The following is a 16793-nucleotide window of genomic DNA, read 5'->3' as shown; positions in this document are numbered from 1 at the left end:
GATTACTGATCACCATGGTAACTCTACAAATACACTTTTAGATGGGACTCCAGGTAGTAAAAAGACTGGCTTCAGGTCACAAGCAACTGGGATTTAAACCCATTTGTGGGAAGACACAGAGCCTGTGCCCGGGCCCCCACTGGCACACCTACGAACCCAGAAGTGTCTCATCCTGGGAGGTTTGCCCAAACGCAGACAGTGCCTCTTCCTCCGGCCAGGCTGCCCTTGTCAGGATTCTGTGCACCAAGAGGCTTTGTACCCTCCCTGCCTGCCCAGCTCTAGTTGTGGGAAGAGAAGGTCAAAGAGAGAAGCCACAGTGCCCCCAGCTTTCCATGCCAGGGACCTCTTGTGCTGCCTTCCTAAAGGAGTAGGGGCAGTCCTAAAGACAGCTGGTGAGGGCTGTGGCGAATTTGAGGGCAAAGGGACAGGGCTGAGTAGGCCCAGGAACAAGGCCCATACCGGGAGCCCCTAATCCACATAGCCCCCATCCTCTTCTCTCCTGAAGCCTGGATTCTTCCATCCTCACCCCCTCAGCCCTTTTGGTTTCCAGAGGCTTGATGCTTGGAGCCAGTAATGCTCAAGATCTGTGTGCAGTCTGTTCCTCACCCCGACCCAGGCATGATAATCTAAAGAGCAGCAGAGGCTGGCCCCAAGCCAGCAGCCACAACTGGGAAGAGCTTTGCCCTCAGGTTGGGGTACACAGGCTGTGGTGCAGAAGGCTCTTACAGTCAGAGCCAAGGATTCAAATCCAAGCTCTGCCCTGATTAATCGTGCACTGTGGGCTTGTATATTCACCATGATGGACCTCAGTTTCTTCATCTGTAAAATGGGGAGTCAGTATCTACTTCACCCTGTTAAGGAGGATCAAATGAGCCATATAAGTGGAAGAACATACATCCCAAAAAGCCGGTTACAAATTGTAACCTTTTTTGACTCTAAAATTCTACAAATAATTCGAGGTGAAGGAAAGAGAGAAGAGGAGAGGGTACTAGCAAAGTGGTCATGAGAGGAAGAGACGAAACATGGAACACGCAGAGAAATGGAAAGGAGGAGAAGATAGATAGATATGAAATAAAGAACTTGGAAAGATAGGAGAGATTTACAGATGGAACATGAAACCAAAGCTCCCATCCAGTCTCCCCCTAAGTATTCATTCTTTAGAGGAAGAAATGAGGCAGTAACTGCCAAGCTGGACCAGGTCTCGGAGCCTGCATCTACCCACCAGGCCTGCTCCCAGCAGCATCCAAGGCCCTCTGAAGGCAATGGACTGGAGGATGGGTCTGTGCAGCTCCAGATAGCCTCTTCCCCAATCAGACCCCTGGGCTCACAGGCCAAGGTCAGAGCTGGGGAAGCAGCTAGCTACCAGGAACGCAGTCCCCTCCCCTACTCCCACCAGGACTCTCATTAAGGAATGGGAGCTCTCCCGCAGGCTCTGGCAGATCACACAGACACCTGAGCCTCTACTCAGGTTCTCTCCACCAGCATAAAAGCAAGCAAACGTAGAGTGAGGAAGGGGAGGGACTAGAGCCCAGAGATGACATCACCGGGGACACAGATGGATGCAGGTAGAGGCACACAGCATCCCACTCCAGCCAATTCCTTTCTTTCTGGGGCCCACCCTAAAGCTTCCTTCAATTCTGACCCCAATTCTGATGTGTGGGTTTCCCAACACTATCATGTAATTCTCCAACACCAGCTGGTGTCCTACAATTTAACTCAGTTCTGACACTAACTCCCTGGAGTTGCCATCAGATTCCACAGGTTTAGGGCTCAGTCCCACAAGAATGCCCCCCACCCTTCAGATGCCAGTGGACAGTCCAGGTTGTCACCCGGGCTTCTGACTGACCTGCTACCTTTGGGAGGTTCCAATGACCCCTTCCTTGGGTTCTATTAATTTGCTAGAGTGGCTCAGAGAAACATTTTATTTACTAGATTATTGGTTTATTATAAAAGGATATAACTCAGGAACAGCCAGGTGGAAGAGTGCCATAGGACAAGGTATGGGGGAAGGGCACAGAACTCCCCTGCCCTTTCTCAGTGAGCCACTCTCCCTGCACCTCCAACCCAGCAACTCTCCGAACCTGTCCTTTTGCAGTTTTATGGGGCTTCAGTACATAGAGGCATGATTGATTAAATCATTAGCTATTGGTGATCATACTCAATCTCCAGACCCTCTCCCTTCCTGGAGATCGGAAATCGATGGGTAAGGCCAAAATTCCAGCCGACTAATCTCTTGATGGGTTCCCTTGGCAACCAGCCCCCATCCTTAATTACCTAAGAAGGGCTTTCCAAAACTCACCATTAACATAACAAAAGAACCTTCATTGCATTTACCACTTAGGAAATTCCAAGGGTTTTAGGAGCCCCCTGTGCCAGGAATGTGGAAGAATACCAAATATGTTTCTTATTATAAATCCCAACATCACAACGCCCAAGGAGCTTATCTAGGATTTCTTCCCACTTGAGAGCTGGGGAGAAAGTGACAGGTCCTGGTAACCCCATTCCTCACACCACATTAGGGGACATTGCTGGCTTTTCTCTTTCTCGTTTGATACCCCATTGCAGTCACCTGCAGTTACACCTCTCTCTCTGGAACTAGTTCTAATCTCTCTCTCTCTTCCATGGCAATCCAACCCTGCTCTTTGCCCACCTTCTGGGTCTGCCTGCCCTGCTGAGCCTCCTGAATGTCACGTAAGTGCCATTCTGGGTGAGAAATTTCAGGGACTTTGGGATCCTCTGGGGTGGCAGTGGAAGTGGGGTGGGGGAACAGAAGGAAGACTGAAGAGTTGGAGTGAGACAGAAAGCCCTTCCGTCCTGGTTTGTATGTCTACCACATACCTTGTCGGCTCCAACAGGGAGAAAAAGGGAAGGGGAGGACCCCAGGACTGAGCCCCCGGCTTTCCTGGTGAGAAGGGACTTGTGGGGAATCCCAGGAGCCCCAGGGATCCCTGGCCTCTCAGCCCACCAGCCTCACCTTTGGAAGGAGCAGTCAGACCAGAGGTGAGGGGTGGATAGCGTGTTATTGATGGGAGGTTGATGGTAAGTAAATGTTGGATGGCCCTAGCCGGTTTAGCTCAATGGATAAAGCTAAGGCCCGCGGACTGAAGGGTCTTAGGTTTGATTCTGGTCAAAGGCACATGCCGGGTTGTGGGCTCGATCCCCAATAGGGGGCGTACAGGAGGGATGGAACAATGATTCTCTCTCATCATTGCTATTTCTTTCTTCCCTCTCCCTTCATCTCTGAAATCAATAAAAATATATATATTTTTAAACTATTTAAATGTTGGCTGGATGAATAGGTGAATGATGGGTGGATGACATAAGGATAGCATTCTTTGGGTAGAAGGGTGGTTGAGGGTCCTCTGGGCCAGGGGTCTGGGGTAAAGGTGGCAATGGGAGTCTCAAACTAAGAACCCAGATTCCTCCTGAGGCAACTTCTATATCTATACTCAAGCACTGCAGGCTCCCCCCATATATTGAAAATCTATCTCTTTTAGAAGAAGAAAAAAAAGCACTAAATCCCAATTGTCAGGCCAGCCTGAGGAAAATGCCTGCTTCCTGACTGATACTGTTAGCCTACTATTCTAAATGCCTTTCATTTATTTCAGGTAATCCTCCTACAACTTTGAGGAAATACTATTATTTTATTCCCCCTTTTTAGCAGAGGAAACAAAAGCATCATGAAGCCACCTCCATCAAGACCACATCGTGGCCCGTTACCCTGCTCGGACTGAAACTCAGGGAATGCTGATTGGAAGGAGGTGGCGGCTCAGGTGGAATTAGTAGTCAGACAGCTTGTTTTTCATCCTTTTCACATTGTGGATTGACAGGAAAGAAGAAATTCACTCAAATACTTTTATATCAGAGTAATAAAAATCTCTGGTCTTTGACATTTCCACTGCACACTCCAGGGAACTTGACACAGAAGGGAGCCTCCTACTGGTAGGCTGAGCAAAAAATTAAAATAAATAAAAAATCAGCAGGTCCGCGTGGCTCAGTGGTTGAGCGTAGACCTGTGAATCAGGAGGTCACGGTTCGATTCCCAGGAGGGTTGCTGGCTTGAACCCCAGTGTGGGGCGTGCAGGAGGCAGCCAATCAATGATCCTCTCTCATTATTGATGTTTTTCTCTCCCTTCCTCTCTGAACTCAATAAAAGTATGTATCTTTAAATCAGCCCTAGAATGACCCCTACACCATCCTCAGCTCCTGCGGTGGTAACTATAAATTATTCAATTGCTCAGTTGCAGCCCAATGCTGCTCTCTCTTTCGCATGGCCTCGCTACACCCTTTCATTACATGAAAACCAAGAACCACAAATGAGGCACTTTTGTTTCTTTACAAATAAATTCTTGTAGGGAGCGTTGAGGCAGATGCCAGAACCTGCGTTGCTTAATGAAATCGCCAGGCTGCCTGTCCACCAAGCCGGCATTCGGTCCCCCTCAAGAAAATGAGGAAAGTTTCCTCAAGAAAATGCGGAAAGTTTCCTCAGGAAAATGGAGCTCGGATTCTTCCCCTTTCGCTAAAAAAAACTTCGGACAGAGGGTGGATTCTAGGTTTTCGGGCCCTCAAAGAAATGAGCCGCTCCTAGGGGATGAATATACTCCTCTCTCTTCCCACCCTAGTCTGCCCCTCAGAAAATCCCTTCACGCTTCCACCGCGCGACTCCTCAGAGGTTTCTGCACGGAGAGGACAGATGAGCCCTCCTCATTGGCCAGATACCCTGTCTGTCTCTCCGTTACGCCTCAACAAGTGCCGCCTTTGGACAATCCCCTAGTCCCGGATCCCTTACCTAATTGGTTCATTCAAACAGACCCCCGACCAACGCCGCCTTTCATTGGTAGATATAAAAACACCAGCTACTATTGGTTTCTTAGACCCAACGAGTCGGGATTGGCTCATCTGGTCTGGGCGGGCTAGAGGAGAGTTCAAATCGAAGCGGCGCTGCTCTCCTAACGGACGAGCGTCTGTGGAGAAGCCGCTAGCTCCGCGGTTGTCTCGTGGGTCCCGCCGGTTCAGTCGCTTGCAGGGTTCTCGAGCCCTTTCACGACCGTCACCATGGAGGTGTCACCATTGCAGGTACAGCTCGCGGAGGAGACGGGTTGTGGAGTCTGAGCGCGGCCCGCTATCTCCCTGGCTGCCGGTCAGGGGTGAGGCTCTCTGGCTGGGTTTCCTCCCGCCCCCACGGGCTGGGAGCCTGTATTCTGTGTGGAGCCCAGTCTCCTGGCTGCGTGTGATCGTGGAAAGGGGGAGACCCTTTGTGGTGCCGATACTGAAGTGTTACTGGCCGAACTGGCTTCTAGGGTGTTGTGTTTTGTGTGGTTACGGTTTCTAGGCACAGGATGCAATGGGCCCCATAGTCGCTCTGTGTTATAATGGCCCGCTTGCGACTTTCCACAGAACTAGTGGTATTCTCTCCTACCCTCCCGTTGAAAATGGGATTGAGTGGCCCTGACCTTGAAAGGTGCAGAGCAGGGCACGGTGGCCCCCCCTGGGGAGCCGGCAGGCCCCGGTTGTTCAAAATGTGCCCTTCCTGTGCTCACGACGTTAACGCGGCCAGCCGATGGCCTCCCACACGGATGCTGCCGAGCCGGCATCGATTGTGCGCCTGGGACCTAGTAGGCGCTCAGTTACTATTTGCGGAGTCGATGCAAGAAGTGGGTGTATTTCATTGATGACATTTCAAACATGGGACATAGTTCCGTGTCAGATACACGTAGTGAGGTAATCCATCCATGAAAACGGACGGACACCTAGCGATGAGGGAATACATCCATGAAAACGGACGGACACTTAGCGATGAGGGAATACATCCATGAAAACGGACGGACACTTAGCGATGAGGGAATACATCCATGAAAACGGACGGACACTTAGCGATGAGGGAATACATCCATGAAAACGGACGGACACCTAGCGATGAGGGAATACATCCATGAAAACGGACGGACACTTAGCGATGAGGGAATACATCCATGAAAACGGACGGACACTTAGCGATGAGGGAATACATCCATGAAAACGGACGGACACTTAGCGATGAGGGAATACATCCATGAAAACGGACGGACACCTAGCGATGAGGGAATACATCCATGAAAACGGACGGACACTTAGCGATGAGGGAATACATCCATGAAAACGGACGGACACTTAGCGATGAGGTAATACATCCATGAAAACGGACGGACACCTAGCGATGAGGGAATACATCCATGAAAACGGACGGACACTTAGCGATGAGGGAATACATCCATGAAAACGGACGGACACTTAGCGATGAGGTAATACATCCATGAAAACGGACGGACACTTAGCGATGAGGGAATACATCCATGAAAACGGACGGACACTTAGCGATGAGGTAATACATCCATGAAAACGGACGGATACCTAGGGATGAGGTAATACATCCGTGAAAACGGACGGACACTTAGCGATGAGGTAATACATCCATGAAAACGGACGGATACCTAGGGATGAGGTAATACATCCGTAAAAACGGACGGACACCTAGGGATGAGGTAATACATCCATAAAAACGGACAGACACCTAGGAACCCGGCCTCAGGGACCTTAAATCGCCATGTCTGTGCAAAGAGATGTAAACTCCACCCAGGCCCACCGGAAGATGCGATTTGTTACAGTGTGCTTAGGCATGTGACGGTAGACGTGTTTTGTTTATAGTTTCTGATAAACCTATAATTAAACGGCACCATTTTTTTAAATTGCTAGCCTGTAAATGAGAATATGCAAATCAACAAAAAGAAAAATGAAGATGCTAAAAAAAGACTGTCTATTGAAAGAATCTATCAAAAGAAAACGCAACTGGAACATATTTTGCTCCGTCCAGACACCTACATTGGCTCCGTGGAATTAGTGACCCAGGTACAGCCAAGCCCCTTAAACGCAGTGACTACGTAGTTAAAATGTGTGCTTTTCCTGGTTAATTTTCTATACTTTCGTGTGCTTTGAGTGTCCACTGGAATTAGCCTGAAGTATTATATATGTGTGTATATATTTTTTAATCCAGAAGACCTTATAGTAATCATGATGATGAGACAGAATAAATATAGGGTAAAAATAACTATATCCCTTTGCCTTATTTCTAGCAAATGTGGGTTTACGATGAAGATATTGGCATTAACTATAGGGAAGTCACTTTTGTTCCTGGTTTGTACAAGATCTTTGATGAGATTCTAGGTGAGTAAATTCATGTATGTAAAGATCTGCTGATCAAATCCTTTATAAGAAGTTTCATTCCTAGCAAACCCTCTGTAGCCAGAGCTGTCATTTCAGTTGTTGGGAGAAGTGATGCAGTGATGTTGAATTCTTTCCTAGAAACAGTACTATGAGTAAAAATTGCTTAATTAACACCTTGTTGATGCTACTCTTTGCTTGAGATTTTTCTTTCTATATCTTATAGTTAAGGAATTTTTAAAAATACTTTAATTTTTTACAAATGTGTATTTTATTTTATTTTAGTCAACGCTGCAGACAACAAACAAAGGGACCCAAAAATGTCTTGTATTAGAGTCACAATTGACCCGTAAGTCTCTTGTTATTAGTCTTTTGTTTCTTATAGTTCATTGTTACTGTTAGTTGCATTTTCTTGGAATTTAGAAAAGTTGACTTATTATTTATTAATCCTCACCTGAGAATATGTTTTTACTGATTTTAGAGAAGGAGGGGGGAGAGAGATGGATGGATCCACTGCCTCCCGCACATGCCCTGACCGGGATCGAACCTGCAACCAGGGCATATGCCCTGAACAGGAGGTCCCGCCACGGCAGGCTGGGAGCCTGTGTTCTGCAACCTTTTTGATGTACAGGATGATACCCAACGAACTGAGCCACCCAGTTGGGGCATAAAGTTGAATTTTTAAAATAAAAGTTTGAAGAGAAAAAAAAATAGGACAGAATGCTAAAATGAACAACCTCTAATACCTACTATCTAGATCCAACAGTTATCAACACTGTGCCATATTTGCTTCATCTATATTTTTTCCAAATTTAAATATCAATTACCAACACTATGATGCTTCATCCCTAAATACTTCCATAACATCTCCAATAATTGCCTGAAGTATTCTGGAGTCTAGAGCTTTTGAATTTTTTCCTCCACCTAATGCTATTCGAATAATAAACCAGCAGGTGGTGGTAGAGATCTAACATTTCTGATTATAAATGTTGGGTGTCCGTTTGTGGGTGGTCAGAATGCTTGTTTCACTTATTTATTTTTATCCTCACCCAAGGACACATTTTTATTGATTTTAGAGAGAGGGGAAGGCAGGGGGAGAGAGAGAAACATGGATGTGAGAGTGAAACGATCAGTTGCCTCCACCCGGGATTGAAGTGCAACCTGGGTATATGCCCTGACCAGGAATCGAACGTTCGATCTTTTGCTGTATGGGATAATGCTCCAACCAATTGAGCCTCATTGGCCAGGGCTTCACCTTTTTATTAGCCTATTCAAAGTCCAAATAAATTCTTAGCATTTTATTGGCAAGCAGGGAAATTTACAATTGAAGTTTTTCCCTTTCATATTTGTTTTACAATGAGATTTGTTGGGTGGGAAAGCTAAGAGAGCTAGGATAGTACAGATGATCCTCTTAAAAGCAGTATAAAAAAACAAAACAAAAACACAAAGATTTGACTTTGGGTGGTGGGCACACAGTGCAATAGATCTTTTTTTTTTTTTTTTTTAAATATATTTTATTGGTTTTTTACAGAGAGGAAGGGAGAGATATAGAGAGTCAGAAACATCGATGAGAGAGAAACATCGATCAGCTGCCTCCTGCACATCTCCTACTGGGGATATGCCCGCAACCCAGGTACATGCCCTTGACCGGAATCGAACCTGGGACCTTTCAGTCCACAGGCCGACGCTCTATCCACTGAGCCAAACCGGTTTCGGCTGCAATAGATCTTGTAACAGAAACCCACACCTGAAACCTGTATGATCATATTAATCAATGTCACCCAGTAAATTTAATTTTTTAAAAAAGAAAAAGGCAATATAGTAATAGTTTCCAAATTTTGTTCTTATCTTTCCATTGAGCATAGGTCATTTCCCTTTGTCTATCCTAACATTTTAAAATTTCATATTTTTTCAACATTATCAGTGTCAGCCCAGGTGTTGGAACAGGTTTAAATTTTTATTTTCCTCTTGGCTCCTATTTCAGGAGTATCAGGAATTAAGCACAGTGAGAAAGAGAGTTCATGCTAAATTTCAGAAGAAATATATGTACAAGAGCCATAAAGAAATTAAGACTGAATTTTAGAAATAAAGATATTTAAATATAAAACATATTTAAGCACTAGCTTAACAACCAAATTCCAATCTTCTTTTCTTAGGGAAAACAATTTAATTAGTATATGGAATAATGGAAAAGGTATTCCTGTTGTTGAACACAAAGTAGAGAAGATGTATGTTCCAGCTCTCATCTTTGGACAGCTCTTAACTTCTAGTAACTATGATGATGATGAAAAGAAAGTAACAGGTAGGGTACTGAGGGAAAAAATAAACACTGTTGCTAAAAAGCAAAACAAAATAAAATATCTTAAATGACTATCTGTGGCATAAAGTTTTAAAATCTTTATAATTGCATCACTTTACCAGTGATTAAGAAATGAAGCTGTTCATGAGATAACAAATAGTATTTATTTATTTGCCCAGGTGGTCGAAATGGCTATGGAGCCAAATTGTGTAACATATTCAGTACCAAATTTACTGTGGAAACAGCCAGTAGAGAATACAAGAAAATGTTCAAACAGGCAAGTAAATAGTTGTATATTGTACTATAGCAATTTGTGTTATTTAGTTCTAGTTTCTTTGTAAGGTGACTCGAATTTTTCATCTTTTCTATTTTTTACTTCTATAGACATGGATGGATAACATGGGGAGAGCCGGTGAGATGGAACTCAAACCCTTTAATGGAGAAGATTATACATGTATTACCTTCCAGCCCGATTTGTCTAAATTTAAAATGCAAAGCCTAGACAAAGACATTGTTGCACTAATGGTTAGAAGAGCATATGATATTGCTGGATCCACTAAAGATGTCAAAGTCTTTCTCAATGGAAATAAGCTGCCAGTAAGTGTTTTCTGGTCACGAGGCAATGTGTGATCATTGTCAAAGGCAAAATTGGTTTTCATTCAATAACCATTTCATTCGTTTTGAAAAAATCTTAGTCTATTCTTCAGTCTAATTTTTTTTATATACCATTTTAATTACTGTATAGGTGAAAGGATTCCGTAGCTATGTGGATATGTATTTGAAGGATAAGGTAGATGAAACTGGCAACCCATTGAAAGTTATCCATGAACAAGTAAACCACAGGTGGGAAGTATGTTTAACAATGAGTGAAAAAGGCTTTCAACAAATTAGCTTTGTCAACAGCATTGCTACTTCCAAGGTAATTTTATTCTTGAATTATTAATTATGATTTATATTTTCATACATGTTCTTATTTTTAATATATATAAAATGAACTTGGATATTTGGCTACCTTGGTATAAAGTAAGCTAAATTAGACTTTTATGTTTATTATAATTTTGAGGATACTGAGCTTTACAGTCTATTATTTTTCCTCATTAGGGTGGCAGACATGTTGATTATGTAACTGATCAGATTGTGACTAAACTTGTTGATGTTGTGAAGAAGAAGAACAAGGGCGGTGTTGCAGTAAAAGCACATCAGGTATTGTATTTTAGCGGTTTTCTTTTTCCAAATGCAAGGAAGAAAAGACAGGCTATAAATAAAATATGAGTATGTTTTTAGTGATTTAATGTCAACTTTTACTGCAGGTGAAAAATCACATGTGGATTTTTGTGAATGCCTTAATTGAAAACCCAACCTTTGACTCTCAGACAAAAGAAAACATGACTTTACAAGCCAAGAGTTTTGGATCAACATGCCAATTAAGTGAAAAATTCATCAAAGCTGTGAGTACATAGAGGGAAATAAAATAATAGAAATACCTTGCTTTATTTTCCATTACCCTTTCAGCTCTGCAGATGATTGAGAGAGAGAGAGAGAGAGAGAGATAGCATTTTATATCACCATTCAGTTTAGATCACTCCTGAATTCAGCCCATCTGCTTTCCAAACATTGAATGCCTAAAGTTGCTCTCAATCACACATTCAAAGCTTAATTCCTTCTCACCATATTCAGTTTATCTCCATATAAGGAAATCCCCCACCCCAAAAAACCAAAACTATTTCCTATCTTAATAAAAAGGCCCCAACCAACCACTAGGTTGCATAAACAAGAAAGCTGGGAGCCTTCTCTTTATGCCCCCTCTCTCATCCATAAGAATTATCTCTTGGCCCTGGCCAGTGTTGTTCAGTGGTTGGAGCATTGGCCTGTGCAATGAAGGATTGTGGGTTCGATTCCCAGTCAAGGGCACATGCCTCACGGGTTTACTCCTCCATCCCCAGTCGGGGCTTGTGTGCAGGGCAACCAGTCGATGTCTGTCTCTCTCTCTCTCTCTCTCCCACACCCCCTTCCCTTCTCTCTCTGAAAAAATAGTGGAAAAATATCCTCAAGTGAGGATCATTTCTTAGATATCTCAATCGCCTTCTATTATCATTTCTTTTCTTAATAGCTTAACATTCATACAATTTTAGTCATTTCTTTGTAATGCTTTTGAGTAATCTTTTTATGTTAAAGCACACGTTTTGTCTTCACTCTCTTTTGGAAGTCTTTGAGTGATTTTCACTCTTAGAAAAAGTCCAAATTGCTTAATTTGGTCTACAAGACCCTGCCATCTCCAGCCTCATCTCAGGGCACTTTTCCTATGGCTTTAAATTACTGAAAAACATAATACTCTTCTCCTCCTTATAACTTTTTCACATGCTTATCTCTCGGAATGCTTTAAATCTAGTTAACTACTTTAGGTCTTCAATGTCATTTCCTCAGGAAAGCCTTTACTTTCTACACTTCTCCCCTACTAAGTTTGTCCAGTATAACACTGACATACACTATTATATGTAGCACATTTTTTTCATTTATTCATAACATTCATTACACTTGTGATTTCCCATTTTATTTGTCTCTTGTCTTTGTTGTATATTAAATTCCATGAAGACAGGGACCAGTTCTAATTTTTTTAACTGCTAGATTTTCAACATATAGCTCAGTGTCTGGCACAATATAAGTGTGTAGTCAATAAGTATTTATTGAATAAATGAACCCAGTGGAACCAGCTTCTTCAGTAGTGATAAACTGAGACAGGAAGACCTGCCACCCTCTATCCAGAAATCGTATTTCTATCTCTTTTCAATATATATATTTTTAAATATACTTTTTTTTATTGATTTCAGAGAAGAAGGGAAGAGAGATAGAAACATCAATGATGAGAGAATCAATGATCGGCTGCCTCCTGCATGCCCCCTACTGGGGTTGAAGCCCACAACAGGGGCATGTGCCCTTGATGGGAATCAAACCCAGGACCCTTCAGTTCACAGGCTGACGCTCTATCCACTGAGCAAAACCAGCAAGGGCTCTTTTCAATCTTTAAAGTATTTTTAAGGGGAGCTCATTTATATTCTACATTTATGACTGAAATCTTCTTCCTTAACATGAATCTTCTTGTTTTCAGGCAATTGGCTGTGGTATTGTAGAAAGCATACTAAACTGGGTGAAGTTTAAGGCTCAAGTCCAGTTAAACAAGAAGTGTTCAGCTGTAAAACATAACAGAATCAAGGGAATTCCCAAACTTGATGATGCCAATGATGCAGGTACACATTTAATGTTTCCAAATTTTAAATCTTATAGTTGTTATTTGTTTTATTCATTAACAGCATACCATGAGTATTTTTTTCCTTGGCAGTTAATATCAAGAGAATATTTTTACTCTTAAAAATCAATGGATTCCCTTTTATTAAACATTTAGGTAATTTCCAATTAAAATAATGTCGAGATGATTATTTTGGGATAAAGAACAGGAAAGTTCCATATTGATCTATAGGAAAGGGAAAAGTTTACTTCGACTCTCTTAGGTCCCTGGCTTGGTCTGAAAATTAAACTAACAAAGACAGATTAACAGGAGGAAAGCGTACAGATTAATTTAATGTAAACTTTACATGACACAGGAGGAAATGAAGCCCCAACGAAATAATTAAACCTAGGTATTTTTATGCCAGGTTTGATGAAGAGTAGAAAGTCGTGGAAAGATATGATAAGTAAAGAGTATAAGCTAAGTGCAGTAAACTTGGGGAAGCTCAGTGAGGCCTGTTTATTCAGATTCTTCTCAGTGTCCCTCAGTCCTGAAGTTAAGAATGCTCCTTTCCTCTGGGTATATGGAGGGCCCTTCTCACAATGAGAGTCTTATGACCTGCTTTAAGAGGGGTGAGGTCAGAGAAATCTTCCTACTTCTACCATTTTCTAAAATTCCTTCAGCTTAACAAATATTTTTCATGTAATATGATCAAATGAATGTTCAACGGTAGCATAAAATGAAAAATTAGCCTAAGAAACTAAGACTTTTATTTACTATGAACTTTAGCTAAAATATATATCTAACTAGAGGCCCGATACATGAAATTTGTACAAGAGTAGGCCTTCCTTCCCCCAGCTGCCGACACCAGCTTCCCTCTGGCACCCAGGACCCAGGCTTCCTTCGCAGCCCCGGCTTCATCCGGAATGACATCTGGTCTAATTAGCATATTATGCTTTTATTATAGATTATTACCTCCATTTTACTCCGAAGCCACTTGTTATAAACTATATATTACTAGAGTTTTATCACAAAGTTATTAACAGCATGTCTGAATTAATATTTGAGGTTGAACTAAATGTGCCAATAATTTGTGTATTTTTATTTTAGGGAGCCGAAATTCTACTGACTGCACACTTATTCTGACTGAAGGAGACTCAGCTAAAACCTTGGCTGTTTCAGGCCTAGGTGTGGTTGGGAGAGACAAGTACGGGGTTTTCCCTCTTAGAGGAAAAATACTCAATGTTCGAGAAGCTTCTCATAAACAGGTAGGATATAAAACTATCTTTAGAATTGCTATCTAGTTTTATAATGCAGGACTTGGTGCTTGTGTTTCATTCCCTCATTGGGCATTTTAAAATGTATTTTAGATAGTTTTTGTTATTTTAAGAAATTGGATACATTTTGGTGTGTGGACAATGCTCCAACCAACTGAGCCACCAGGCCAGGGGTATATCACGTCTTTGGATAGAGAGTTGGAAACATCAATGAGAGAGAAACATCAATCAGCTGCCTCCTGCACACCCCCTACTGGAGATGTGCCCGCAACCAAGGTACATGCCCTTGGCCAGAATCGAACCTGGGACCTTTCAGTCTGCAGGCCAACGCTCTATCCACTGAGCCAAACCGGTTAGGGCTATATCATGTCTTAACAGATCTTTCTGATTACTAAAGTATAGGCTAATTATAACTTAAAATACCAGAGCTCAAGAAAATCCAGGCAACATACACTGTTGTATTTCTTTGTTCTTTTCACATTTATAAACAATATATGTCCATTTCAGATAATGGAAAATGCCGAAATTAACAATATCATAAAGATTGTGGGTCTTCAGTACAAGAAAAACTATGAAGATGAAGATTCACTGAAGACTCTTCGTTATGGGAAGATAATGATTATGACAGATCAGGTCAGATTTGCTTTTCAGATACTTTAGATTGTTATAGTAAATTAAACATACCTTATTGTTGCATTGCTTTCCTGCAATGAAAGGAAATTACTTAACTTGGAGCTCTGGTTATTCTCTCTAATCAGTATCTAAGCAGATATAGTATTATGTTTATATCATATGTACACTACATATACAGGTTAATAGTCTGGATTTGAATAGTCTTTGAATATTTTAATAGCCTTTTTTTATTAATCCCCATAGAACAGTGGTTCTCAACCTTCCTAATGCTGCAACCCTTTAATACAGTTCCTCATGTTGTGGTGACCCCCAATTTCATTGTTACAAATTGAACATAATTAAAGCATAGTGATTAATCACAAAAGACAATATGTAATTATATATGTGTTTTCTAATGGTCTTAGGCAACCTCTGTGAAAGGGTCGTTTGACCCCCACAGGGGTCGCGACCCACAGGTTGAGAACCGCTGCCATAGAAGAAAAAATTTGAGAAATTACCCAAGATGTCAATCATAATTTTTTGAGTTCCTAAACAGTTCTATGTTTGGCCTTCCAAATATTTCTAGGACCAAGATGGTTCCCATATCAAAGGTTTGCTGATTAATTTTATCCATCACAACTGGCCCTCTCTTCTGCGACATCGTTTTCTGGAGGAATTTATCACTCCCATTGTAAAGGTATATTAACTTCTAAGATACCATAAAGGATATTTTAAGGCCCTACTTCTCAAACCTATATACACACATAACCCCAATGAAGTGTGGTGGTATGTAGGAGTACCAGCACTGTGCAAAGCCACAGCAATATGTACTTTACCACAGGTGTCTAAAAACAAGCAAGAAATGTCTTTCTATAGTCTTCCTGAATTTGAAGAATGGAAGAATTCTACACCAAATCATAAAAAATGGAAAGTCAAGTATTACAAAGGTTTGTAATGAAACTCATAGAATTCTCATTTTGTAATATACCATTCTATAAAAGATTATAGGGGGTAACTTGGTATTCTTGGTTATGTAGGTTTGGGCACCAGCACATCAAAAGAAGCTAAAGAATACTTTGCAGATATGAAAAGACATCGTATCCAATTCAAATATTCTGGTCCTGAAGATGATGCTGCGATCAGCCTGGTGAGTTTGAATTGTATTTCATACATACATTCTAGTTTTATAAATCACTGCTTTAGCTAGTCAATTGAAACATTTTTGTATAATAGCATGTTTTCAGAAAGCATATCCCAGAGAAAGGAACCAGATATTTTTTAAAAACTGAGTTTTTGTTGTTTTAGTTTTTATACAAGAGATATTTTGGAACCTAATAGTCCAATGACATCTTTTTCATCTTCTAATTTATAGGCCTTTAGCAAAAAACAGACAGATGATCGAAAGGAATGGTTAACTCATTTCATGGAGGACAGAAGACAACGGAAGTTACTTGGCCTTCCTGAGGTAAAAATTTTAAATATATTTAAATAAATAGTACACAAAATGTACTATTTCCTGAACTTTTAGGATTGATATAACAAATTTAAGTTACTGAGTAGCTATTTCAGTAAAAAGTGTAGTAATTGATAGTTATATAAGTATTCTTATTTAGAATGCTGCATAAATGTATTGGGCATAAAAGAAATTACAAAGACAGTGCACTTTTTTTCTAATTGTGCAGCAGTTAAATTTGCTTTATCTTTAAAACAAAATTACTTCTGCCCTGCCTGGTATGGCTCAGTTGGTTGAGTGTGATCCTGTGTGCCAAAAGGTCACCATTTCTATGCCCAGTCAAGGCACATACTCAGGTTGTGGGTTCACTCTCCTGTCAGGGTGCGTATGGGAGGCGACCAATCAATGTTTCTCCCTCTCCCTCTCTCCCAAAAATCAATAAAAATCTATTTAAAAAACATAATACTTCTGAAAAATATTTTTAAATACTTCTGAATTTTTAAGGGGCTTAATAACTATCCTAAAAATACTGAGAGGTTTCTTTGTTTTATTATTTTAAACTAGATCATGTAATACTCTCTTTGGTCCCTCAGGATTACTTGTATGGGCAAACTACCACATATCTGACATACAACGACTTCATAAACAAGGAACTTATCCTATTCTCAAATTCTGATAACGAGAGATCTATCCCATCTATGGTGGATGGTGAGTTCCAATTTTTTAGTCTGT

General features: G+C 41.4%; 1 protein-coding gene across 1 annotated transcript in view; it reads left to right on the top strand.

The window, feature by feature from the left end:
* The first annotated feature begins 4918 nt into the window (after positions 1 to 4918).
* Positions 4919 to 16793, top strand: part of TOP2A (DNA topoisomerase II alpha) — a 28469-nt gene continuing 16594 nt past the window's right edge. The window contains exons 1-18 of the mRNA XM_059670938.1: positions 4919 to 5076; positions 6733 to 6885; positions 7110 to 7200; positions 7483 to 7546; positions 9354 to 9499; positions 9676 to 9773; positions 9881 to 10093; positions 10242 to 10415; positions 10598 to 10699; positions 10807 to 10944; positions 12603 to 12741; positions 13830 to 13987; positions 14504 to 14629; positions 15195 to 15305; positions 15450 to 15555; positions 15646 to 15755; positions 15981 to 16073; positions 16655 to 16769. Coding sequence (XP_059526921.1) covers positions 5056 to 5076; positions 6733 to 6885; positions 7110 to 7200; positions 7483 to 7546; positions 9354 to 9499; positions 9676 to 9773; positions 9881 to 10093; positions 10242 to 10415; positions 10598 to 10699; positions 10807 to 10944; positions 12603 to 12741; positions 13830 to 13987; positions 14504 to 14629; positions 15195 to 15305; positions 15450 to 15555; positions 15646 to 15755; positions 15981 to 16073; positions 16655 to 16769 — 2158 coding nt within the window. The 5' untranslated portion in view covers positions 4919 to 5055. The remainder of the gene's footprint in view (positions 5077 to 6732; positions 6886 to 7109; positions 7201 to 7482; positions 7547 to 9353; positions 9500 to 9675; positions 9774 to 9880; positions 10094 to 10241; positions 10416 to 10597; positions 10700 to 10806; positions 10945 to 12602; positions 12742 to 13829; positions 13988 to 14503; positions 14630 to 15194; positions 15306 to 15449; positions 15556 to 15645; positions 15756 to 15980; positions 16074 to 16654; positions 16770 to 16793) is intronic.

This window comes from Myotis daubentonii, chromosome 16 (genome assembly GCF_963259705.1).
Source record: "Myotis daubentonii chromosome 16, mMyoDau2.1, whole genome shotgun sequence".
Taxonomy (NCBI): Eukaryota; Metazoa; Chordata; class Mammalia; order Chiroptera; family Vespertilionidae; genus Myotis; species Myotis daubentonii.
The sequence above is the reverse complement of the archived record's forward strand: the minus strand, read 5'-3'. Positions and strand labels throughout refer to the sequence as shown.